This window comes from Mus caroli, unplaced genomic scaffold (genome assembly GCF_978045245.1).
Source record: "Mus caroli unplaced genomic scaffold, Mus_caroli_1 scaffold_15, whole genome shotgun sequence".
NCBI lineage: Eukaryota > Metazoa > Chordata > Mammalia > Rodentia > Muridae > Mus > Mus caroli.
The window spans coordinates 85,188,465-85,213,744 of NW_028227270.1; the positions used below are offsets into that span (position 1 = coordinate 85,188,465).

Consider the following 25,280-nt stretch of genomic DNA (forward strand, 5'->3'; position numbering starts at 1 on the left):
ACTTTGTAGATCAGGGTCCTCAGACTCAAAGATCTGCCTGTCTTTGCTTCCCAGGTGCTAGGATTAAAGGCATGTGCCACCACACCCAGCTATTAAGGAGAATTATTTTAAAAGATGTATTTTAAGCACACTGTAACTGTCTCCAAGAGCATGTGCCACCATGCTGCCTGCTATGGTGCTAACGGACTAAGGCTCTGAGACTCTAAGCCAGTCACCAGTTCAGTGCGTTCTCCCATAAGGATTGATTTGGTTATAGTGTCTCCTCACAGCAATAGGACAGTGACTAAAGGTATCAGATCCCGTTACAGATGGTTGTTAGCCACCATGTGATTGCTGGGAATTGAACTCAGGAACCCTGGAAGAGCAGTCAGTACTCTTAACCACTGAGCCATCTCCCCAGCCCCCTATTAAGGAGAATTTTTTAAAGTGTGAGAATTTGAAGAAAGTAGGGAAAACCTAAGGTTTTTGGGGTTTTGATTTTTAATGTATGTATATGTATGTTGCCTATATTTATGTTTGTGAACCATGTGCATGCCTGGCACCTATTGTATCCTCTGGGAATGGAGTTAGAGACAGTTATGTGCTACCATGTGGGTTCTGGGAATTGAGTCTGGGTCCCCTAAAAAAGCAGTCAGTACGTATAACCACCAAGCTGTCTCTCTAGCCCCAGGCCTAAGACTGATGAAGGCTCAACAGAGAAAGAAAGCAAAGTTTTTAGCACCAGTGAAGGGGGCTCCAAGAAGCTGACCTCTGAGAGGCCTTGAATAAAGACTTATTGAGAATTATGAGTAAGATTTTGATAAGGGATTCTATTAGTTATCCTATTAGAAGGCCCCATGCTCTGTGCATGTTCCCCTGGCTGAAACAAGTTGATCATGCTCAGTTCGTGTCCTGCCTGTCCAGTTAGGGGTGGCTGAAGCCCATCTGCCCTCATCTCTGAAGCCCCCTTTTAGCTGTTGATCTTGACTGCTAGTCACTGGCCTCCTAGTTGTAGACCTTGCAGATGTCTTCCTGGCTATGCTCTTTGTTCTCATGTTTATATGGTGGCTTGTGCTTCATCATGGTGGATAAATGACTTATCTAGCTGTCAAGATTTAACTACAGAGCTGGGCCTTTAATCCCAGGAATCGGGAGGCAGAGGCAAGCGGATTTCTGAGTTCAAGGCCAGCCTGGTCTACAAAGTGAATTCCAGGACAGCCAGGGCTACACAGAGAAACCCTGTCTCAGAAAAAACAAACAAACAAACAAACAGATTTAACTACAAGTGTTCCTAGTTACCTCGTGTTTAACTCTTGATTCTTTGGGCAAATTGGATTTCCTAAAATGGATGGAGGCTTTGAGAAACTGTCTTCACCTACAGTTTAGCCTCTGCTGATCAGTTGCTTTAGAAGCAGTGCTATGTAAACAAGCATGTGTCCCACAGAGAGCCCATGGATCCTAGGCAGCCAGTCCACCGACACTGGCCTTACTTCTCAGAGCCTCTGCCTGTCTCTTATTGGGTCCACTTGGCTAACTCACAACCAGCTACAAGCTTCTTTATTTCTCATGCCTATTGTTCCCACCCTTAAAGTTTTAATTCGATATTCTTTTTAACCTTAATGTGTATTCTAACTGTAATGTGGGAGCAACTTGTTTTCCTTTTCTCCCCAACTGCCTATCATGAATTCCTCCTTCAGTAGGGTAGGGAGATATAAGCCAGGACCACTTGTGCAGCCAAGGCTGGCCAGGGTCATGTCATCAGCCTGAGCTGCTCTGGGCAGTGGCAAGCAGAAAGGATCAGTTTCCCGAGCCACTGCAGAGCACTGATGAAGAACCGCCACTGTGGTTCATTCTTTCTGCAGGCTGGTAGAGACTGGTCTCATCCACCAAAAGTAGTGTCCATCCAGTGCATGTCTCAGGAGCCGTGACTCCTACTGTGAGCACAGAAGTGGATGGAGGATGCTCAGATGTGGAGGTTGACACCTCTGCTAGGGGCTCAAGGAGGCCTTCAGATATTGATGCTTCTCTTACTTGGTATCAGATTCTATTGCTATGAAAAGTTACCATGACTTCAACAACTCTAAATAAAGAAAGCGTTTAGCTTTGGCTTGCTAGCAGAGGTTTAGAGGTTAACCCTTCAGAGGTTTAGTCCATTATCAGCAAGGTGGGAAGCAGGCAGCACATAGGCAGATATGATGCTGGAGGAGGTGAGAGTTCTACGTCCAGATCTGCAAGCAGGACTTTGGGCCTGACTTGAGCTTTTAAAACCCCAAAGCCTACTCCCAGTAACACACTTCCTCCAATAAGGCCATACCTCAAATATATATATAAAAGCCTATGGGGTCAAATAATATATATATATATATATATATATATATATATATATATATATATATATAAGCCTATGGGGTCATTCGTATTCAAATCACCACACTTGGTATCTGATTGGAAGGAAAACTCAGTAATAGCCTTGGGGGACCTTGGTAAGGGTGTTATTCCCCCCAAAGTCCATAGTGAATTTTCCATATACTAAGTTAGCTCCAAGACTTGGCTTGAGAGCAGAGTTGAAGGGTGCCAGAGAGCCACCACCAGTAGGCTGACCCAAGGAAGCAAAAACCCTGGCCTCACGAGGGCCACTGTCATGTCAGACTCTGGCTTTGCCCTCTCTTCCTGCCCCATCCAGAGTAACTTCCTACAGTAAACTAAGGGCCACGAGCCTCTTGCTTCCCTTGAAAAGAGGGGAGCCTGAGCATGTGGCCAGCAGCCTATCCCCACAGACGAGACCCCTTCACAGTGGCCCCATCCCTACAGCTGATGTACAAGGCATTGCACTGTCTTTGAGGCCTGGCCATGGCCATTCTGAATGAAAGATGGCACAACTAGAAAGCAGACTAAGGGGCATTGACAAATAACTATAAACATTGGGCATCTGGGAGGAGGGAAACAGGAGGAAGGTTCAAATATGAAGGGCGGGCATCCGAGAAAGGTGTGGCCATGGGAAGCAGCTGCTTATTTCAGGATGGCATAGCTTGACATTTCCACAAGTGTGGTATAGATAGCCTTGTCCTATCCGCTAGCCAAGATATGTCTTTACCCAGACATTTCAGAAAAGACAAGAATCTTGCCCATGCACTAAAATGTCTCCTTGACCCTGTGACCTGGGAGTTCTGGAGGAACATTCAGGAAGTAGCTCCTTGATGCCTGTGTTAACAGAGTCTGTGTTCTGCCCCATGCATGTGTGGCTACTGATGTCCTGGTTCCCCGCACTTCCCTGTCAACTCTTTCTCAATGCTTCCAGCACAGCTCTCCTTGCCACTGAGCTGGAATAAGATCTCACATAGGACTGGGGGCCCCTCTGAGGCCCTGCCAGGCAGTCTGGATTATACTGATATTTTTCTCCCAGTGACTGTTGTGATGTGCTCTACAACCTGGCTGCTAGAGGGAGAGATACAGGGGAGTGCAGTTAGTCAGAAGTGACCCTGGATTGTAATGTCATTCTTGCCAGTGCTAAAGCACTGGAAAGAAATTACTGCTAACCACATACCTAAAGTCCTTGGGTGTCACTCATAGCTCCCTGTGGGCCTGTGAGCAAGGAATCACTATGTAGTTGCTGCAAACCTGAGGGCCCAAGGACAAGAAAAGTGCTCGGGATGGCCAGCAATACAAGAGCTGTAGGAACCTGCCAGCTGAGGCTGTCACTAGGGCCCTTTGTTTCTGTTGTTTCTCAGCCTCTCTAGCACGTGCTTCATTGACATCAGAATTGAGGGCACAGGAAGGGGACCTGCTGCCAGCTGTCAGCATCCTGTTAGGAATAGTTTGGGATAGAATGCACCCAGAGAAACTTCCAGAAAGCACTGGATGTACAAAGTGATTGAGCACAACCAGAGAAGAGGACACTCACTGTGAATCATGGGGAACCTTTTCATCAAACTTCCCAAGGCAGCTTTTGAAAGGGGACAGGAAATAAGGGCATTGCATAGGCCTGAATCTGAAACTGAGTGTGACCCTGACTCCTACCCAGAGTCTCTCAGCACTGACTCCTGTGGGAGACTTTTACCTTGGCTTGGGTTCTGCTGTGTTCAGAACTGAGGAAACCATGTCTCTCGGTAATGACCCCTCAATTCTGGAAGCCCACAAAGTCCAAAACTTAAGAGAATCACATAATGCAGATGACAGAACTGTTCCCTGTCCAGCCAAGTAAGGTACTGAACAGTTATCAACTGGTAACAATGACAAACTGAAAGCAGCTAAAGCAGAGGTAGGCTGGAGCATCTGCAGTGGATGAGCAGGGCTGACCTTTGTCCTGAGCAGTGTCTCTGAGCCTGCCTTCTTATTCACCCTAATGATAGGGGTCCTGAGGGAGTGAATAAGAGCAGCCTAGTACCCAGTGTTCATCAGAGATGCCTCCCAGAACAGTGAACAGACATATATCAGGCATAAAATTTTTGCAACCTACTTTTAATAAGGGTTCAACCGATTCTATAGCCCACCACCCAGCAGAGGTTGTGGAAGAGAAAAGTTATTAGGATATGAGGGAAATGGACCTGTTCAGCAATTGTTCCTTGGGGGTGAGCTTGATCCTCTTAGGCAGCAGTTCAGTCCTGTAGCAAACACTAAATATGATTAAGCAGCTGCAGACCAGTCCGCTAGGCAGGCAGACACCACACACTAACTGGCAGCTACAGTCCAGTCTTTTCAGCAAGCCAACATCAGGCACCAACCAGCAACTATATATATTTCAATCCTGAAGAAATCGCCAGGCTCTCTAACTGGCCTGAGGTGAGGCCACAGAAGCAGCAAGCTGCTGCAGGAACCTCACAAGCAGTTTGTGGGCAAGTTTCTCTCAATGTTAGAGTTATCCCAACTTGAGCTCAACAACACTGTGTGAGGCTAACAATACATGGGTGTCTTTATCAAATAATAAATGCGGAACAAACCAAACCTAGGTTCAGTGCTCCTCTCCCACCATGTTTATACTCCTTTATCAAAGCCTCCTTTCACATGTCTGCTATATCCAAACATCCTTTCACCAGTGTCTGCTTCAGGAAAACAGTTTGCTCTAGCAACTGTCACCTGTGTGCTCCAGCAAACCATCACTTGATATAACTAACTTTCCAAAGAACTACAAGTTTCCACTTGACAGGAGTTTGCTCATTCTGACCTGTAACCAAGGAAGGATGGTGAGCATTTGCACAGCCTTGCCACTAACTGTATTGGGACAGGGCCTACTGATGAGCTGCCGGTGACCTCAGTGTTGAGTTCAAGGGCTGACGTGTACCAAGCTTGGGTCTCACCCTTAGTGTAGAAGCATGACCTCCAGTGGAACATTGTCTCTGGCAATGCGCCCAGACTCTGCTGTCACTATGCCTGGCCAAGAACCAAGTTGTACTCTGACGTGATGTTTGGGTCTCAGGATTTGCTCAATTCCAAGAAAGGCTGGGTACCTGAGTTGGATCTACTGTTCGGATGCTTTCATTTCACAGAGCCTGTTATGCAATGTTCCACGCGGCTCCTAGGGAATCCAGCCAGGCATGTTTGTCTCCCTGCCTTACCAGTTGTACCCCAGCCCAGCAGAGGTAGGAGAATATGCTAGAACAAGTGCCTGTCTCCTGTTCTTTGTTTTGTTTTTCTCTTTCTATAGATATGCCCTGTTTTATTACAAAGAGTCTCACAAAATGAAAATATCTCAAAAAAGAAAACTAGGCTAACAACCTCCACCTGCAGAATTGAGGAAGACAGGGCAATGTAAGTTTTCTGTTTGCCCAAGACCAGTGGGAAGGTATAAAAAGAACCAATTTAAAAATTACTGCTATTACCTAAGCCTGAATAAGGGGGCCCAGAAGACCTAGTCACCCCTTCTAGAGACCCTAATAAGGGCATCTTAACAGAGCTCCTATGCAGGCACGTGGCAGTTCAGGATTTTGTCTTCTGGTTGTTTTCTTTCCACTCAGACCCTACATGGTTCAAAACTAAGATGGACAGGATGGGGCAGGATGGTAGCTCTGGGAAAAGGTCTCCCAGCACCACTGCCCTGGGCCCTGGGCCCTGGCCCTAGTTCCTATCTAGTCCCTAGGGATGTTATATTTCATATATTTTATATGAAAAGGAATAAAAACTATAAAATCTGAGAGATTAAGGAAAAGGGGGAGCCAGGGGAGTAGACAGCTGCAGACCTTGCTCAGGCCAACTTGACCTCTTCTTTGACCCCTTTGACTTCTAGCTTCTCCTCCTTGATTTTCTCCAAGAAGACTTCTTTTTTCTGTGACTTCTTTTTTTTTTTCTCTCTCTCTCTCTTCTGGATCTTTGCCTTTCATCCTCTGTTTTGACTCTTTTGGGTTTTTTGAAGTTAAAAGACTTCTTACAACTACCTTCTCCCTCGGAATCTGAGTCAGACTCCTTCCTTACAGGCAGTGGGTTTGTCAGAGGAGCAGATGGAGGTGCATTTGTCAGCGTCTTCCTCATCCCCATCACCACTGTCCTGTGGGGTTGCCAGGGGCATAGGACAGCATTCTTAAGTTCTCAAGAGCCTCTGCTTGATCTTTTCTAGGTATTTATTAGTGTTCTTGTTAGTCATATCGGAGGGCTGTAAAGCTTAAAACTCTATCCAAAGTATTCAAAGCAGCCATTGTATGGTAGCTCTTTAGGAATCTGTGTCCAGGGCCACAGCTGTTTTGTAAGTCCAGCACGAAGCAACATTACAGATGGTATAGCCACCTCCTTATCTGCCTTCTCGCAGCATTAGCATAGGCTAGTTGAAACTCTTGAACTCCACATATCCTTTGATGGTCAGATTGAAGCAACATAACCAATCCCCTGATGGGAAATCTGAGCCACACTGTAAGACCAGTGCACTAGGCTAGAGCATCTCCATTGCTTTGGACATGACTGGCTTGAAAATGGCTTCATAGAGCCCATCATGAATCCTATCTTGGAGTGGGTAGTTAATGGCATAGTATTTGCCTTTGCCAGCCCCAATATCCGATAGTTCCGCAGTTTCCAAGAAATATTCTCCATATTTATGAGAGAACACGGTCATAACCCAGCTATACATGGTGACTAAGCTGGGCCCTGCACATAAGCACTCGCCATGTGCCTCCCTACATTTGGACTCTGGGCGTAGCTAGAACAGTTGTTGAGTGTTCCCCATACCTGTTGTCTAGTTGGTTCCCTGCTGCTCTGTGAAACAAGCAGGAAGTAGCAGGGGCAGGTTTAGGATTCCTGGCAGGGCAGATCCATTCCACTGGCAGGTCTTTCTACCCCCACTTCTGGCTGTTGAGCCCAGCTCTCCTACCCATGAGCCTAGGTTCATTGGATGGTGGTTCCACTTCTGAAGAGTTAGCAGTGAAGACCTCAAGGACTAAGATAGTTCTGTTTTCTTAGATCCTACTTGCAATTGAATAATCTGTCTTTTTCAAATAGACTCAAATGCCAATTCTGAAAGTTTATAGAAGAAAAGTATGATCCATTTTAATGGCCAATTCATGCACAGTGATTGTCTGGCTGCAGAAGTCAGTTGTAGGCTCTGAGGGGGCTGTAAATGAAGCTGCTAATTGCACTCCTTAGTTCCTTTGATGTGACCCTTTAACCTACAGCCTAGTGGCAGCATGCTCTATCATCGGTGTTGCAGCCTGAATCCCCCCAACCTCCTGTATGTGCTGATGCCTTGTACAGGCACAAAAAAATGCAACAGGACAGTTAGATGTACATTTGTGGGCTCTGCTCCATAGCACTCATTGAGATAGCTGTTTGGAGTTCCTTCCCTGTGAAAATTCATTGTTTCCCTTAACCTCTTCTGTAATTGCTCTGGGTTAATCCCCGTATCCCTGGATTATGGCCTAAAACTCTCTGCTCAGCCAACATTATACTGTTCAGTTCTGTTTAGCAGTCAGTGCACATTCTTGTTGCAGGAAGTGGTTGTCCTATTGCTGGTTTTGTCCACCTGCTTTCATTGGGTCTGTAATTACACACTTAATTAATCATAGCAGATCTGGGTTTCACAGTAACCAGCATAGAACCTTACTGCCACAGGTTGCAAGACACCATCACTTTCAGTCACCAGGTAAAGCCATGCATCACTGATGATGGGATAGGTATGTCCTGAGGAACTTGTCATTAATCCATGTTATTGCTGTGGAATTATCATAAAGACTCTGTTCACACAAACTAATATGGCTACAGCACCACAGGCAATATGATCTTATATGGCCGCCATCACATAGGACATGTGCCTTTGACTGATGTGGTAGGTGACCATACTTACTGGACACTACCCACTTGCCTGTCCTGATCTGAGCTGCCCTGTGTTGCTGTGAGAGCAACAGAATTCAGAAATTCCATGCCTTCCTGCTCCTCCTTCCATCAGTCACCAACACAGGTGCATTTAAAGTCAGTAAGTACGTGTGAACATCATGTGAGTGTTGCATCTCTGTTGTCTCTCTTAGGAAGAGATCCCCATCTACAGAGGAGACCAGAGATGCCTCAACCTCTGGGACAGAGAGTAGACAGGCTTTTTTTTTGTTTGTTTGGTTGGTTGGTTTTTGGGTTTTTTGGGTTTTTTGAGACAGGGTTTCTCTGTATAGCCCTGGCTGTCCTGGGACTCACTTTGTAGACCAGGCTGGTCTCGAACTCAGAAATCTGTCTGCCTCTGCCTCCCAAGTGCTGGGAATAAAGGCATGCACCACCACCGTCTGGCTGGCTTTTCTTGAGTGAACATCAAGGGGGCCTCTATTAATAGTAAACTAGGCAGAGAGGCACAGAAGTTGGAGACCCTCAGCCTGACTACAGTGTGTGAGATAGTCAAAGACAGGCAGTAGGCAGCTAAGGGATGTAGAACATACAAGATCCTAGACAGACAGATCTCATTCACCCTTACATTTACTTAACACTGCTCACATTATCAAGATCTGATTGCATGAACCCACCCCAAGCCATAGAATTATACAACTGGACAGATTTATTTAAGAGTTGGAGGTATGTCTAATATAACATGCATGTAGCCCTGGATTCTATCCCAACACTGAAAATTTAAATGGACTTTAAACACCCAACTGATGGCTAGGAGGTGATTGCACACACCTTTCATCCCAGTACTTGAGAGGCAAAGACAGGCCTCTATGAGTTCAAGGCCAGCCTGGTCCATGGATCAAGTCTAAGACAGCAAGACTTCATAGAGAGACCATGTCTGGAAAAAAAACAATGTAAATTTTTTTTAAAAAAAACCTAACTGATACTTGGGTCAAAGTGACTTGTAAGTTGGGTGCTTTTGGCCTCTGTCTGTTTCCCAGCCCTAGGTGACTGGGGTTTGGGAAGCTTCCGTTAGACTCACTGTCAGGGGACCAGGGGTCAGGATTCATTAGGAATGCAGCAGGAAATGCCTTTGTTCCTGCTCTATACACCCAAGTCCACATACCCTGTTATGTGGGGGCAAGACACATTTGTCAGATGCTTATATCACACAAAGCCTTCAGGCAGGCCACCAGAGGGAGCATAAGTTGGAAAAACAAGCAAACCTCTTTGAAAGCAATTTGGAAGCTCCCTAGAGAGTCCGAAGAATGTCATACCTATTCCGAGTAATTCTGCTTCTAGAAACTCTCATTAACAAAAATATCAGGCACACATACAAAAAGACATATTAACCAGCATTAACCAAAAAGAGGCTACATGTCCATAATGGGAAACAACTCAACACATTACAAGGCATCTTTCTAATGAAGTACTATACCAATATTAAAGATATTCATTCAGGGGCGGGAGAGATGGTCCAGCAATTAAGAGTGCTTTCTACTCTTATAGAGAACCAAGAACCCACCTTGGATATCTCACAACAATCTGTAATTTCAGTTCCAGAGAAGTGTGACACCTCTTGCCCTTGTTGGCATCTGCACTCATAGGCACATAACCACACACACACACAGAGAGACAGAGAGAGAGAGACAGAGAGAGAGAGAGAGAGAGAGAGAGAGAGAGAGAGAGAGAGAGAGAGAGAGAGAGAGAGAGAGAGTTTTTAAAAGTCTTTCTTGAAAGGGAAGTTAGATCAGACAGTGGTAAATGATCATAACAGGAAGTCCCATCCTGTTTGGACTCAGCTAAGGGTTTGTGATTGTTTTAAATGTCAGCTTGCCACAAGCTAGAATCACCTGGGAAGACAGTCTCAATGAGACTATCTAAATCAGTTTGGCATGTAAACATGACTGTGGAGATTGTCTTAATTGCCTTAATTGATGTGGGAAGAAGACCCAGCCTGAAAGTAGGGGGCACTATTCCCTTGGTTTGAGTCCTGGGCTGTATAAAAGTAGAGAATGCTAGCGTATGTGTATTTATACCTGTCTGCTCTTGACCCTGGATTAAGCTGCTTCAAGTTCCTATCAACCTGACTTCCCTGCTAGAAAATGACTGTGAAACTCTGAGCTAAAATAAATTGCTCTTACCAGGCAGTGGTGGTGCACAGAGGCAGGTGAATCTCTGAGTTCAAGGCCAGCCTAGTCTACTGAACGAGTTCCAGGACAGCCAGAGCTACACAGAGAAACCCCATCTCAAAAAACAATAATAATGATTATAATTATTATTATTATTGTCATGTCCTCACCACAGTAAAAATGAATCTGAAACAGAATCTTAATACCACAGGTGTGAGTCAGTCCACTGCTACACACATTTTTATGGTTCTCACTTTTCTCAGAATAATTCAAGAAGCAGGATATAGCCCATGTTTTCTTCAATTTATTCTCTCTGTCCTGTGATCCCATACCTGTGCCTCCAGGATGAGCCCTTGCTGGCTTTGACACTTTTCAAGGTCCGAGTGCTCTTGTGTTTCTGTGCTGCTGCCCTTACACGTGCCTGTCCCCAATCCTGCCCCAGCACTGTCTCTGGGAAGTCTAACCTAACTCCTGGATGTCTCACCTGGATTCCTCTAGGTCTGCCAGAACAGGGGATGTTCATCCTTCAGCTTGAATGACATCTTTTATTTAGCAAATGCCTGTTTGCTGTATGATGGTGACCAACTTTCCGCCTATAGGCCTTTCCTGTCTCCATCTCTCTGCTGAGCCCTTGCCCTCAGATCCTTCCTGCTCAGTACCCATTGGTCTGCTAGGCACTGTTGTCTGCCAAGACTGTAGGACTCAGTGATGTGATATGTACAGTTCATCCTACTGACTTGTGAGCAGAAGGCAGGCATACGAGGAGGGAACTGGCATGCACTTGAGTGCATCACCTCATCCAGGGCCTAGGCACTGATCACATGTGCTCTACAGGCTACTCAGAGAAAAGAGCAGACTGCTGACTTATCTCCTGAGCTGATGACCTGTGGGCAGCTGATGGTTAGGAGGAAAGCCACATGCTGGGAGAGGGCAGAAAACAGCCCCACCTCCAGGTACCTCAGGACATTTGTTCTTCCTCATGTCTCTGATATCTGCTCCCTGGCAGATTCTTACCAGCTGCCCAGAGACCTTACACCACACAGGTACCTCGCTAGCCAAGGGACCTCACACTATAGAAAAACATCCCTGGCTATAAAACCTATACCACACAGGTACCCCAGCAGTTCAGAAACCTCACACTACAGAGGTACCCCACTAGTTCAGTGTCTCCACACTACAGAAATATACTGGCTCAGAGAACTCAGGTGAGAGGTGAGACTGTTGGAGCACAGAGAACTGTAAAGACCTCCTAGAAGTGCTCAGGCCTGTCATTTAGCAGAAAAAGATGTTGGGACCAAAAGGAAGACAAGGAGAACATTCTTTCAGGTAGATATGGGACTGTGGCCCAGCACCCCATCAACACAAGCCAAGGCCATTCTGAGATTACAGAGCCTTACCAGAGGCATCCACAATAGATCTGCAGATGACAGTACATTTCTACAGAAACTGAACATGAAAGGGGCACCTAGCAGATCAAACTATCTGCCATCTGAATTTCTTCTCAGTCCTCAGTCTCTGCTCCTCACAAGACAGTAATCTCTGAGCAACTCCCAGCAGTCTCACCTGCTGTAGAACAGCTCTGTTACAGAGCTCTTAGATAATCCCATCCCATAGGAGCCTTGAGAGGAGGATGGAGAGCTCTGCCAATCACTCATAGGACATTTATCTGTCAAAGCTGCCAAGAAGGGCACCTGTAAAACGGGGTGTGGTGGTACCTTTAATTTCATCACTCAGGCAGGTGGGTCTCTCTGAGTTCAAGACCAGCCTGGTCTACCTAGTGAATACCAGGACAGCCAGAGCTATGGTTATATAGAGAGAATCTATTTCACAAAACAAAACAAAACAGACCAGAAAACAAAACCTCCTGTTAATGCTCCAACATAGAACAAATAAAAACACACTCCGAGCGAGTTGACCCATGTGAACTGTTAAGTAAAGGCACATGTGTGTCACCTAGATCAGTTATGTAGATATTTCCAAATAGTGATTTGGTTACTTTGTTTAAAAAACTATTTGTCTTTTAACTTTTCTGAAAAGACTTTGATAGTGTTTTCAGAGCCCGTGGGTCTGTTTCAGATGAGAAGGATCCATACTAGCCATGCCTTCGGTTTTGAAGGAATAAATGTATTAAGTATACAGCAAGCAGGAATAAAAACTAAAGCAGTAAAAAAACAGGAGGACCTGAGATCAGATATAACATTCAGAAACCTACTGGACAAGCTCCTGGAACCAGAACAGCCAGCTAGAGTGTGTGCTAGAGAGGAAGGTCCCAGGATAACGTCTATTTGTGGGTGAGTCTTCTAATTGGCCATCCACCACAGACAGTTCATGTTCGCCACGGGATAAACAGCAGCAGAGCCTTGCTTCGGGAATGTGCCGAGGAATGATTTCCCTCCCAGCTGTGTCCAAGGACATGAGGTTCTTATTCCAAAAAGCTGCTCTCCTAGTCTCAAGGACATGGCGTCTTCATGCTTGGGCTGGTGTCTGTTCTCCTTTATGTTTCTCATAGGGATGGGTAGACAAGGGGTCTTTGGAGACATGCTGAAATAAACATGCTTAGGTCTGAAATGGGGCGGGGCGGGGGGGGGGCAACTCAGCCTCCAGAGCCAACTCCTCAATGAGTTAAACAGCACCAAACAATTTACTAATATATTTTACAAATGTATTAATATATACTTTCTGCTGTTTACTAATGTATTACAAGTATTTAGGGTTGAGAAAAGCGCTCGTCTTTCTTTTAAGACATGTGGCTCAATCCATCAGTAACAACTTAAGGTTATCACGTTGAAAATCCCAAAGAAGTCCTTGGCTCCACTCACTGGTATTGTGATATAATTCCTTAGAAATCCAGAGAATAAATGAATGAATGAACACAAAAGCTCCACCCAGCTAATCATAGACCTAATGAAGGATCCAGCCATATTTATCCAAGTGTTCAGTTCTGCCTCTGAGAAATGCAGCTTCCCAGGTCCCATCCGCCTGGCATTCCGTGTGCCAATGAGAACACAGACCACAGACACAGAAGCAAGTTCACCACTGTGATTTTGTCCAGAATTATTCTAGAGAGCTCCTTCCCACCTTTGCTGGCAACTGGGGCACCTGCCCTGATGCCTGCCTGCTCAAGTGCAGACTCCATGCAAGGCAAATGCATGGGAACCAGGGAAGTCGGGAGGCTGCTGCAGCTGCCCACATTGGTACGGGTGACCCACACTGACTCTGTTCCTTGCTAAGGGCATACTCCTTTGCCTCTCTTTAAACCTCGGCACTAAGGAAGGAAAAGAACCCTTGAGAAGAAGTACATGCCTTCAGTTCCAGCACTGGGTACAGAGGCAGGTGAATCTCTTAAGTTTGTGGCTAGCATGATCAACAAAGCAAGTTTTAGAGCTTCAAAGAGAAACCTTGGGGGGTGGGGGGTAGCAGGGGGACCCTGAGAGAATCTGGGTTCTGACACATGACTACTCTGGGTGGCAGCCCTGGCCGTTGGGAGTGTGCTCTCATTTGCCTTTCTAAAGAGCAATTTCTCGCCCCAGATGGTCCATAGAGAGTGTCCAAGTGCTGAGATCCACACAGACGTCCCAATGCTCAGCACTTTCTTCCCCAGTTCTGTTTGTTCCTTAAAGTATCGCCTAGGAAGTGTCCCTAGTGAGAAACCATGACAACTACTCTTTGTTTTAGAAAAGGGACAGCCCTACATTGCTACTGCAGCATCTGAGGTAGTAGGAGCTGGGATACCAACAAAGACACTTAGTTTAAAAGGATATGAGGAAAGACAGGGAATAGGAGCCTGGTGAGCATAGACTCCCAACCCCAGCTTAGACCCAGCACAGGCTGCTGTCTGTAGGGGAAGGAATTCTCATGGGGTGGAAAGTTCTGCACATGAATGGGTCTGCCTGCAGCTGACAGCCAGGGAGCTTGGTAGATAGCCTTGCCATCTCCAAATACCAACACTGGCCATGGTAACATTTGAGAGAAGGGGGAGGGGGTCTCACTAACCTTCCACAGTGATACTAGGGGATGGAAAATAAGAAGAGCAAAGGCACATGGGAATGAACTTTAACCCTGTGCAGTTTTCAGAGGATCAGCCTGCCATGACAGGCACTTGCACATTCTTGTAAGAAATGAAAGCATGCTGGTGCACACATCTATAATTCCAACGACTGAGAGGCTGTCAGAGGATGGCCCAAGGGTAGTCTGAATTACATAACAAGACTCTTTTTCAAACCAAATAGCTGACAAAGTCCAACAATTCTTAACCAGTGTCTTTTCTTTGCCTTCAGGTCCATATTGGCCAACTATACTCAACTGACAAGCTTATCATTGAGAATCAAGAGAAGCCCAGGACATAGGAAGCCAGCACTAGGAAACAGCCTCCGCAGCAGAACTGACCACCTCCAGCATCCATTCTATATGGTGGAACCTCCCAGTACTGGGTGAAATAGCCACTGCTCTGCCTGCCTTGTAGGCACTGACAAACTGAGTCCCATTTGCATTCTGTCACAGCTGTTATGTGAAGAAATGGCTGTGTATCCTCATTTTGGGTGTAAGAGTGAAGAGCTGGAGGTCACTCAGAATAATGCTATATGTTATTGTGTCTCCTCACCATCCTACCCCATCTTAAAGATCACCCACATTTGTATAGAGCTTTTGCAGACTCTGTGTCTTGGTCCTTAACAGTAAACATAATTATATCTCTATCCTTTTGTACCAAATAAACCCATTACAATGAATGTGCATTTATTTCCTGACACGGCAGGAATGGTGGAAGTGGGAACTCAAAAGGAGGGCCCCACCCCACCGACAACTGAAGATTGCAAGAGTTAGCACCAGTTCAGACACAGGTAATGAGGACATGGATCAAGATGAGGAGTCTAAGGTACACCCCGCCACTCAAACCTACAAATGCAGATTCCCAAGTCCCTCCACATCCCATGCACACTGGAATCTCAGTTCTGGCAATCCCCAAGGAAAGCCATGCACTGAAGTGTGTCATATGTAATCCTGAGACACCAGGGGCACTGGGAATGTCTTATGAATGCATGTTACCTTGCTGTTTAACACCTTAGAGTCAGCAGGGGGTAAAGAACCCAAAGATGGAATATTCAGAATACAGTTCTCAAGGTTAGAGAGATGGCTCAGCTCTTATGAGTACATTTGAAAATTTAAAAAGTATGTTTTGCTCTTGTAGAGGACCCAGGTTTGATTTCCCAGTATTCCAGGGGCTCCCAACCATTTGTAATCCAACTTCCAGGGATATGATGCCCTCTGAAGGCTGCTACAGTACCAGGTGTGCACATGGTGCACATACATACATGCTAGCAAAACATTCATGAGCATAAAAATTAAACCTTAATTTAAAAATTAATAACAATAAATAAAATATGGTTCTCCAGGTAACTCTGATGATCAGTCATTCAGCCCTGACCTTTGAGCTTTTCCCAGGTATTAATGATGCCATATGTTGTATAAAATCCATTCCTTCCAAACACAGGGCACATACCACATAACATCTTCCTTAACTTCAGGGAGGTTCCAGGGACCTATCTCACAGGAAGAATTTCTTCTTGATGCTAAGTAGACTGGATTCACATCAAAGCTGGACCATGCATGTAAGTAGTGTGGGTACTACAGTGGCTAAGGCAATGTGTCATGAATTCCTGTGGCATTCATGTGAATTAAGTCCAAGCAGTCTGTCACCCTACCTAAAAAGTCATGGCCATGGGGCTAGGCAGATGAATCCATGCACAGTAAAGTAAAGCCACACAAGCCTGCGTTCAGAGTCCCAGCGCCCAGCTAAACTGGACAGACTGCCAAGCTAAGCCTGGTGGCAGAGGAGCAGACAGATGAATCCTGGAAGCTCATTGGATAGCCCATCTAACCAAATTGGTCAGTTCCAGCTCCAAGAAGAAACCTTGCATCCAAACCTAAGGTGAAGAATGATTGAGGAAGACACCCAGTGGCCTCCACATGTGTGCACACATATGTATATGTGCCCACATGAACATATACACATGCATTCAGCACACACACATAAAGTAGGAGTGAGCCAGGTGTGGTGTTGCACATCTGTTATCCTTGGCACTTGAAGGCTGGAGCAGGAGCGCTGTGAGCTTGAGACTAGTTTGGGCTACATACAAATTCTAAGCTAGCCAACATTACATAGATCCTATCACAGGTGTTCACCCTGGCATCTGTACAGTGTGGTCTCTGTCATGATGTGCACAGCCTTTTACTTTTTTGCAGTTAAGATTTCTTAATTTTTTAAAACTAGTTTGCAACATAATGAGTTTTGTCTTAACCAGTGTTCTATTGCTGCGAAGAGTCACCATGACCACCACAGCAACTCTTATAAAGGAAAGCATTCAATTAGAGCTGGCTTACAGGTTCAGAGGTTTAGTTCATTGTTGGTGGGGAGCATAGCAGCACACGGGCAGACATGGTGCTGGAGAAGTAATTGAGAGCTCTACATCTAGATCTATAGGCACCAGCAGAAGAAAGAGATGCTGGTACTGGCTTGGGCTTTTAAAACCCAAAACCCACCCCCAGTGACACACTTCTGCCAACAAGGCCGCACCTACTCCCTCTCAAGTAGTGCCACTGCCTGAATACCAAGCACTCAAATACATGAGCCTGTGGGGGCCACTCTTACTCAAAGCACCACAGGTACCATTTGGGAATTCTAATACCTGTGTGGCATGCTTTGTTCTCATTCATCCAGCAGTGCCACTCTTAGTCTCAAAATGGTCATTGGAAATCATGAATCTCACCCCACTGGATCCATTCCTAGGAGCTGAGGGATTCAAGAAACACGCGGCCTGAGTGAAAGGCAGGTCATCACATGGGAAGTGTGTTCTTCCCTTGGAGCAGTGTCACCCAGCCCTGGTGGAGGTGGCCCCTGCCGCTGCTTACACTGAGCATCAGTAGAATACGTGGTCACTCACCATCCTACATCAACTGTGAACAGCGCTCCCAATTTAAAGTTAAGCACCTGTTATGTGCAACCTAAGTAGTCCCCCTGAAAGTGTCACATGGCGAGCAGAAAGGCAGCTCCCCACAGGATCGCTCCCACAGACAGTCAGAGTAAACTTGGCTTGTTCTGCAAACTGTTGACAGCTGGCTGCCTTCGTGTTAATTAAACCTCATAAATGGGTTTGGACATGCCCAGAGCTTGATAAAGCAGAGCTAATTCTTGTCACTTAGATGGAATTAACTGTATTTGGAATCCGCACAAAACAAAGGAGACTTGAGATGAAAGCCCACAAATAGGAGTTAGCTGCGCAGAACCTCATATTGTGTGTTCCCCAAATGCAGAGGACTATTGAGGTTTGGTCTTTTGCTATCTGTTGTAATGCTAAGTGTGGGCCCCCAAGACCAGGTTGTCCCAGAGGTGAGAGAATCCATAGTCCATATACACACACACACACACACACACACACACACACACACACCTTGGCCCAAAGTTACTTCTGATTGGTAAATAAAGCTACCAATAGCTGGGCAGGAGAGACATACATAGGTGGGATTTAGGTTTCCTGGGCTGAGGGGGTTGAAGCTGCCACGGTTTAGGAGTCAAGAGAAAGTGGCCCTAAGGGCTAGCCAATAGGGGTTAAGAGCAGCCAGATGAAACAAAGGAAGTGATAACTCAGGGTTATCCATAAGAAAGTAGATTCTAACGGTATAGAAGGTAGGCAGCTGCCTAGCTTTTGTAGTGTTCAAAGCTTATTGTAAACATTAAGGGTGTGCGCGTGTGTGTTTTAATCTAGGAACTAAGATTAAAGGCGAGGGAGAAACCCCAGGTCGGGATTGAATAATTTCCACAACAGGGGACTTCAGAGGAAGTGGCATTTAACTGTTTTTGTATGATGCATCCTTCTGCTTGCCTAATGGCCCCAACTGTAGAGCTTGGGCCAGGCAATGTGATGGAGAAGTTGTACCATTGGACCAGACCATCTCAATTCTCCAAGACTGCTCTGCTCTGAAAGTGCCAAAGGTCACTGTGTCCACAGCTGGCAGATGAGAGACGCCACCAGAAGTGGACACAAAAACCACTTGCCAACAAGCAGGATGTGAAAGACTAAACCACATGTTCTCCTCCTGGCATTGAAGAGCACAGAGTAAAACATCAGGTTTTAAGAAAACTCGGAATCACATTTTTGTGACTAAATGGGCTGCCTTTTTGTTGTTAAGTACAATCTGCCCTCTGTAGCACAAGGTTGCACACCCATGGATTCAACCAACCACAGAAGGAAAACACTTAGAAACACATCAGTACCCAGCTTTTTATTGCTGCTGTGACTAGTGATGCAGTATAACCATTACTTGTACCCACTTACAGTGGAGTGGATGGTATAAAAAAAAATGATCTGAACCCCAGAGAAGACTATATCCTTTTTCATGTAAGAAATGAGCATGGCAGATTCTGAACTCCATAGGAGCTCCTAAAATCAGTCCCCTGCAGATACCAAAGGACCATTGTACTTCATAGCAACTGCTATTATGTTCTAGATTAAAGGACATCTTAGGTATTGGGGCCAGGCTATAAAAATACCAAAAGCCAACAAAGAGATGCCCTCAAAAGCAGACGGGGGACTGTCTTATACTCAAGATGATATGCTCTGAATTTGGGAGCTCTCTTTGGGGGGACTTAAACTCACAGACAAAAAGGTCCTTGAGAAATATCACCTGAGCCCAGATGAAGCTACACACAAATACCCAGCACTGGTGAGGAATGCTGTGGTCCTGGGCAAGTGCTCTTCTGCTGAACAATAGTCAAGCCCCATTCTGATGAGACAGTGTTAGCTCTGTATGAGGGAAATTTGTGAAGGTCTACTTATACCAGCCACCAAAGTACAGGCCAGAAGTCACATGGAGCAGCTGGGTCATTGTAATAAGCACACTGATAAGGTCACATGATGTAGCTAGCAAATCTCATTCAGGTACACAGTATTGTAAAAAAAAAAAAAAAAAAGATGGCTCAGTGGTTAAGGAGCACTAGCTGATCTTACAAAAGTCCCAGGTTCAATTCCCAGCACCCTCATGGCAGCTCACAACTACCTGTAACTCCAGTTTCAAGGCATCTGACACCTTCACACAGACATACCAATGCACATAAAATAAAAATAATAAATCATAAAAAAAAAACCAGGAAGTTCTCTGTGCATCCTGTATCCACATGCCTGGCTGCTAACCTAGCATTTGCCGGTTGTTATAAAATGGACTTGGTAGTGGCGACTGTGCTCAATGACCAAGCAAACCTCTCTCCCTACTCCTTTCTGTAAGTTTACATAGAATCTATATGGACAGTGACTCACCTCCCCCTGGAAACAGTAAGGTCTTCCTATTTCAATCTTTGCAGTGCTCTGTAGCTTTATTAGTACTTCAGGGAGCCGTTGATGAAAATTGCTTCTCATGTTGATATCCACTCGAGGAGTTGGATGGGTCTTGTGCTTTTGTTCAGGAACTCAGTTTCAAGTCAAAAGACCCTGCAGAGAGAACAGGAGGAAGAACATTCAATGACGAATTTGACTAGTCCTTGCCTAGGGGGATGACTGCTGCCACTGTGCCTACAGCAAAGCCTGTGTCTTACTTTCTTGAAATTAGATCACATGAATTACCAACACAAATAGATCTAGATTTGCACATGTTGGATGGTCTTGACTGAGCAGTATGGCCCATGTGAGTTGCCTGGCATCTGCCTGCATCTCCCTAGGGAATCTAGGCTTCCAGAAACAGCTTCTAAGAAAGATCTGTGTCCTCTTCCTACCACAGTGGTAAACTTTCTCAGAAACTGCCCATTATCTGGAAGATTACTTGTTTTACTTTGTCTCTTAAATGTCTTATGTGTTGTTAAAACATTTCTCTAAAACTTTGCAAATACTACACAGGGGACCCATGTGACGTCACCTGTCAAAGATCACTGTCAGTAAAATCAACTCTTTATGTTTTGATTTTGAAGAGTTAATGTATTTATGTGCATCTGTTATCCAAGATGCTCAAGACACATGATCAAGGGCTATACTGTCAAATGTAGGAAAGGTAGGGATATGATCAACAGTTGCTAATGTAACCTTCCACTGAGCTGCAAATGCAATTAAGAGTCTTGCAGATTTCAATATGTATTAAAATAGTTCAAGCATAGCCTTGCATTCACTTGCAACTTTATACAAATAAAAGAATACCCAGGGGATCCATCCCATAATCAGCCTCCAAACGCTGACACTATTGCTTATGCCAGCAAGATTTTGCTGACATGACCCTGATATACCTGTCTCTTGTGAGGCTATGCAGGTGCCTGGCAAACACAGAAATGGATGCTCACAGTCATCTATTGGATGGAACACAGGGCCCCCAATGGAGGAGCTAGAGAAAGTACCCAAGGAGCTAAAGGGGTCTGCAACCTTATAGGTGGAACAACAATATGAACTAACCAGTACCCCTGGAGCTCGTGTCTCTACCTGCATATGTATCAGAAGATGGCCTAGTTGGCCATCATTGGGAAGAGAGGCCCCCTTGGTCTTGCAAACTTTATATGCCTCAGTACAGGGGAATGCCAGGGCCAAGAAGTGGGAGTGGGTGGGTAGGGGAGTGGGGGAGGGGTATGTGGGACTTTTGGGATAGCATTTGAAATGTAAATGAAGAAAATACCTAATTTAAAAAAAAAGAATACCCAGCTGGATGTTGTGGCACACGGCCTTGATCCTAGCATAGGCAGAGGCATAGATAGGCAAATTTCTGAGTCCATGGTCTACATAGTGAGTTCCAGGACAGCCAGAGCTGTAGCAAGGGGTAGTAAAACCTTGTCTTTGAATGAATGAATGAATGAATGAATGAATGAATGAATGAATGAATGAAATATCTGAGACACATGCCTTTAATCTCAGCACTTGGGAAGCAGAGGCAGACGGATCTCTGTGAGTCTAAGGCCAGCCAGGCGTACTTAGGAAGAACATGCCCCAATCTCCCACCTCCCCCCAATCCCACCTCACCCCAAAAAATCACGGGCTAGAGAGATGGCTCTGCAGTTAAAAGCACTATGTGGTCTTGCAGAGGATCTGGGTTCAACCCTGAGCACCCACACAGTGGCTCACAACTCTCTGAAACTCCAGTTCTAGGGGACTCACCTTCCTATCTTAGCCTCCATGGATAATACATGTACACTTTGCACAAAATTATGTGAAGGCAAAACACTTGTACACATAAAATAAAGTAATAAATCTTTTTAAATTAGTCAATCCTTTTTTTTTTTTAAGCAGACACAGGGAATATGGTATTCTGGGAGTTAAGGTAGGACAGCCTGATCAGATGACTGCCTTTTGTAGAGAGGCTCTGATTCCAGTGGGAACACTGATGTTGCAAGAGTGCTCCATGCTGGGACCTTTGCTCCTTCTGTGGGAAGCCTGGATTTCTAGCTCCATGAGTCTGCAACTCCACTCAAAAGGAAAGACTCTGCTTGAAAGACCCTAAAATGCCAGTTCTTAACATAATTAGCAGGAAATGCACAAGGCAAGCACCAACAATTGTGTCTCATCCTCATGACAGTTGGGTTCTGTTGGGGATAGACTAGAGCTATCACCTTGACCCATAGTCAAAGAGGGCCCATACCTAGGCCATCTATGCAAAGGAGCCAGCCATGGCCACAGCAAAGGAATGGTCCAGTGAGCAGAGGCCTTGACTGATGAGATTTCTCAGCAGCACCTGAGCCAGCATCTAGCCCAGCAAAGGCCGTTCTGACTTTTCTAAGGACTTGACCTTTCTGTGTCCTCTGCAGTTCCTCTTTATTTTAGACCTGACTGGAAGAGGGGGGTTGGAGACACTCTATCTTGCTTTCTCAATAGTAACGTTTCACTTGCATATCTTTTCAACTGGAATATGATGATATCTTTTGTTTGATTGGTTTGGGAGGGTTCTTTGCTCAGGACAGGGTCTCACTATGTAGCCCAGGCTACACTTGAACTTATAATCCACCTACCTCAACATCCTAAGTGCTGGACCCACACAGGTGGGTACAGGAATATGGTTTTTAGATAAGCTCTAAATGTTTTCTCTTACTTGTATAATGTAGAATTAAAATTGTATGTATACACATGTGTGTGTGAGTATGTGTGACAGTTCTGAATGATTTGAGGAAGTGGGCAGTTTGATTAAGGCATATTCAGGTCCAACACGATCAGGGGCCCTGCCATAGGGAACCCGACTTCATTGTTAGTAAGACCAGATGACTGGTGTAAAACACCTGGAAAAGAGCCAAGTGCTAGATTGGCCCTGGGAGTAAGGAAATAGTGTAGACCAGAAAGGACACACAGGGTTCTGGGTCTCCGTGATGCTCAGGAGGGTCAAACTGTGGAGCAGTGCACACTGTAAACATCCTTCAGAGGCCTAGAAAAGTCATCCATCTTTTTCTCTCTCACCCCTGCCTCTGGCAGGTAGCAGCATCTCCAGTAAGGAGTCTCTGAACTCCATAAGCAGGAGCTAACCATTAAATCACCATTCATGGCTCCTGTAAGGTTTTAAAACACATAGCGTAAGTGCAACATAGGTCCGTCCCTAAATTACAATACATTTAATACCAAAAGCTGGGGTTAAAGGCAAGCACTGACACACCCAGCCATTAAAATCTTTTAAATTACTAGTTTATGAACAATTATTTTAAGGTAACTCTAACTTCATGTAGGACCCATAGAGGTTAATCTTGTCAACCTAATAGGATCTGGAATCAACTAAGAGTTACACTCATTTGGACAGGTCTGTGAGCACATTTCCAGAAAGGACTGAGGGAAAAGACCATCCCTCAGATGAGGACAGCACCTCCCAATGAGTGGCCTAAACACAGAGATGCCAAAGGGGACAGCAGTATTACTGCCTGCGTCTACAGTGTGTCTCTTCTTGTTGACTCTTGCTGTTGACGGTGTCAATCTCTGTTGTTGACTGTGTCTATCCTTGTTTTGTTGACTGTGGCTATTCCTGTTGTTGTTTTGTTGACTATGTCTATCCTTGTTGTTGTTATTATAGTTGTTGTTTTGTTGACTGTGTCTATTCCCTGTTGTTGATCTGTTGACTGTGTCATCCTTTCTAGCATCAAACATCAGCTTCTTTGGCTTTCCATAGACAGAAGACCAGCAACTCTCCCAGAATCTTTCAAGCCTTGAGCACCAAATTGATACTGCTGAAGCATCAAGTCTTATGGGCTGAGCCACTGTGTTCTCAGCCTTTCTGGGATGCACATGAGCATTGTTTAATTGCTCCACTCCTATAAGAAGAAGCCCCCTTTCATGACATATATCCTGCCAGTTCTATTTCCCTAAAGAACTCTGCCTAACACCACCCTTAGTGTCTGTGACTAGAAATGCAGAGAACTAAGCATGCAGAGTTTACAGAGTTATAGGTCAGTGAGATGGGTCTTTTCACTAGCGAGGGGAGCTGGGTTCAAATTCCTGGGACTTCGATGGTGAAAGGAAAGAACTGTCTCCCACGTGCACACTATGTCACATGTACACACACAAAGCTAACAAATAAACTATAATGTATAAAAGAAAAAGGTTTCCATAGTTAAAGACATGTATGGTTAATGTATACAAAATGATCACCAAGGGTCCTCTTTTATACAATATGCATTGTATGTGGACTTTCAACATAAAGTGAGCCAATAAAAATATTTCAACTGCTGCTTATAGTCAGTGCCACCTGATGGAAGACATTCCATTTGAGCATCCCTCTTTAAACATGGTCTATATCCACTTGCCTAGGCCAAAGAAGCAGTTTCTTAATGTATGTGTGAGCCACACTTACATATCAGAAAATGAGGATTCTGAATCTGCATCTAGTATAGACGCTAGATGGATATAGGAAGAACTTGTATGTAGCCGTGATGCTGATTGCTGGGGGCTCCTGGTTCTGTTAAATGTGTTTATGTTCCTCGAGTATATAAGCCATCCAAAATACATAGTGTAGAACTCCACCAAGCCACCGTTCTCCCAACGGTAACTATTACTGGTAATAACCTTTCCCAGGTTGCTCTGCAGGTGGAGAAAGCCAGCTCCCTACAGTGAGCTCAGCGTGTCACCTCCCTGTCCCAAGTGTCTATGCCTAATGACTTCAAACAGCTGCCAGTCTCTGGCTCTGTGGATCTGATAGACCCTGACTTTGGGGCCTGCACAGGCAAAAGTTGGGGCTACCAACATCTCTGCAGTGCTCTCTCTAGCCTACATACCTGGATCCTGTAACATGTGCCAGAAACGCACATTTGACTCAGTTCCGTGAAAACACAGAAAGCTGAAAAAACATGGCCCTTCCATCCTCATGCTGTGCCTCCCATTCCTGACAAAGATGTGATGCCAGTCTGCTGAGCCAGCGATTTTCAAGGCACAGTACTCCAAAGATGTGCGTGGGTAAGTCAGGACAAATGAAAACATCTTGGTCTCATAAACTAAACAAAAACTGTGTTTGCGAATGAAAATCCTAAAGAAGGGTGGAGCAGGTGGGAAGACATCATAGTGGAAACCTGTGCATGCATGCGTGCATGCTCCTATGAGAAAATTCACAGGCTTTCGAGTGGAGGCTTGTGGGTAATAAGACAGTCGCACACCAGGTGCTCTGACAGGCTTCCTGAACAGTGACCGTCTCAGCTGCTGGACAGACATGCCTGGTCCCCAGAGCTCCTTGGGTTCCCTCCCAGAGTACAGTGGCCACTCTCTGAGCCTGAGCCTGGCCTCCTTCAAATAGGCTTCCCATCTTGCTTGTTTCCTAGGGGAACATTTTGTTCCACATAAATTTCCAGGCTTCTTCTCACTGCTTCAGAAACTCTTTAGACGAAAAAGCACTTTGCATCCGACATTCCCTGAATCAGAAATCCATGGGCACATTTGCTTCCCAGGAAGCTTCTGGAACCCATCT

General features: G+C 45.3%; 1 protein-coding gene and 1 pseudogene across 1 annotated transcript in view; one reads left to right on the forward strand and one right to left on the reverse strand.

Annotated features, from left to right (window-relative positions):
- Nucleotides 1-14,795, forward strand: part of Lyrm4 (LYR motif containing 4) — a 123,313-nt gene extending 108,518 nt beyond the window's left edge. Inside the window, exon 3 of the mRNA XM_021180055.3 lies at nucleotides 14,672-14,795. Coding sequence (XP_021035714.1) covers nucleotides 14,672-14,740 — 69 coding nt within the window. The 3' untranslated portion in view covers nucleotides 14,741-14,795. The remainder of the gene's footprint in view (nucleotides 1-14,671) is intronic.
- LOC110308412 (histone deacetylase 1 pseudogene) lies at nucleotides 6,158-7,030 on the reverse strand (annotated as a pseudogene).
- Nucleotides 14,796-25,280: the final 10,485 nt, after the last annotated feature.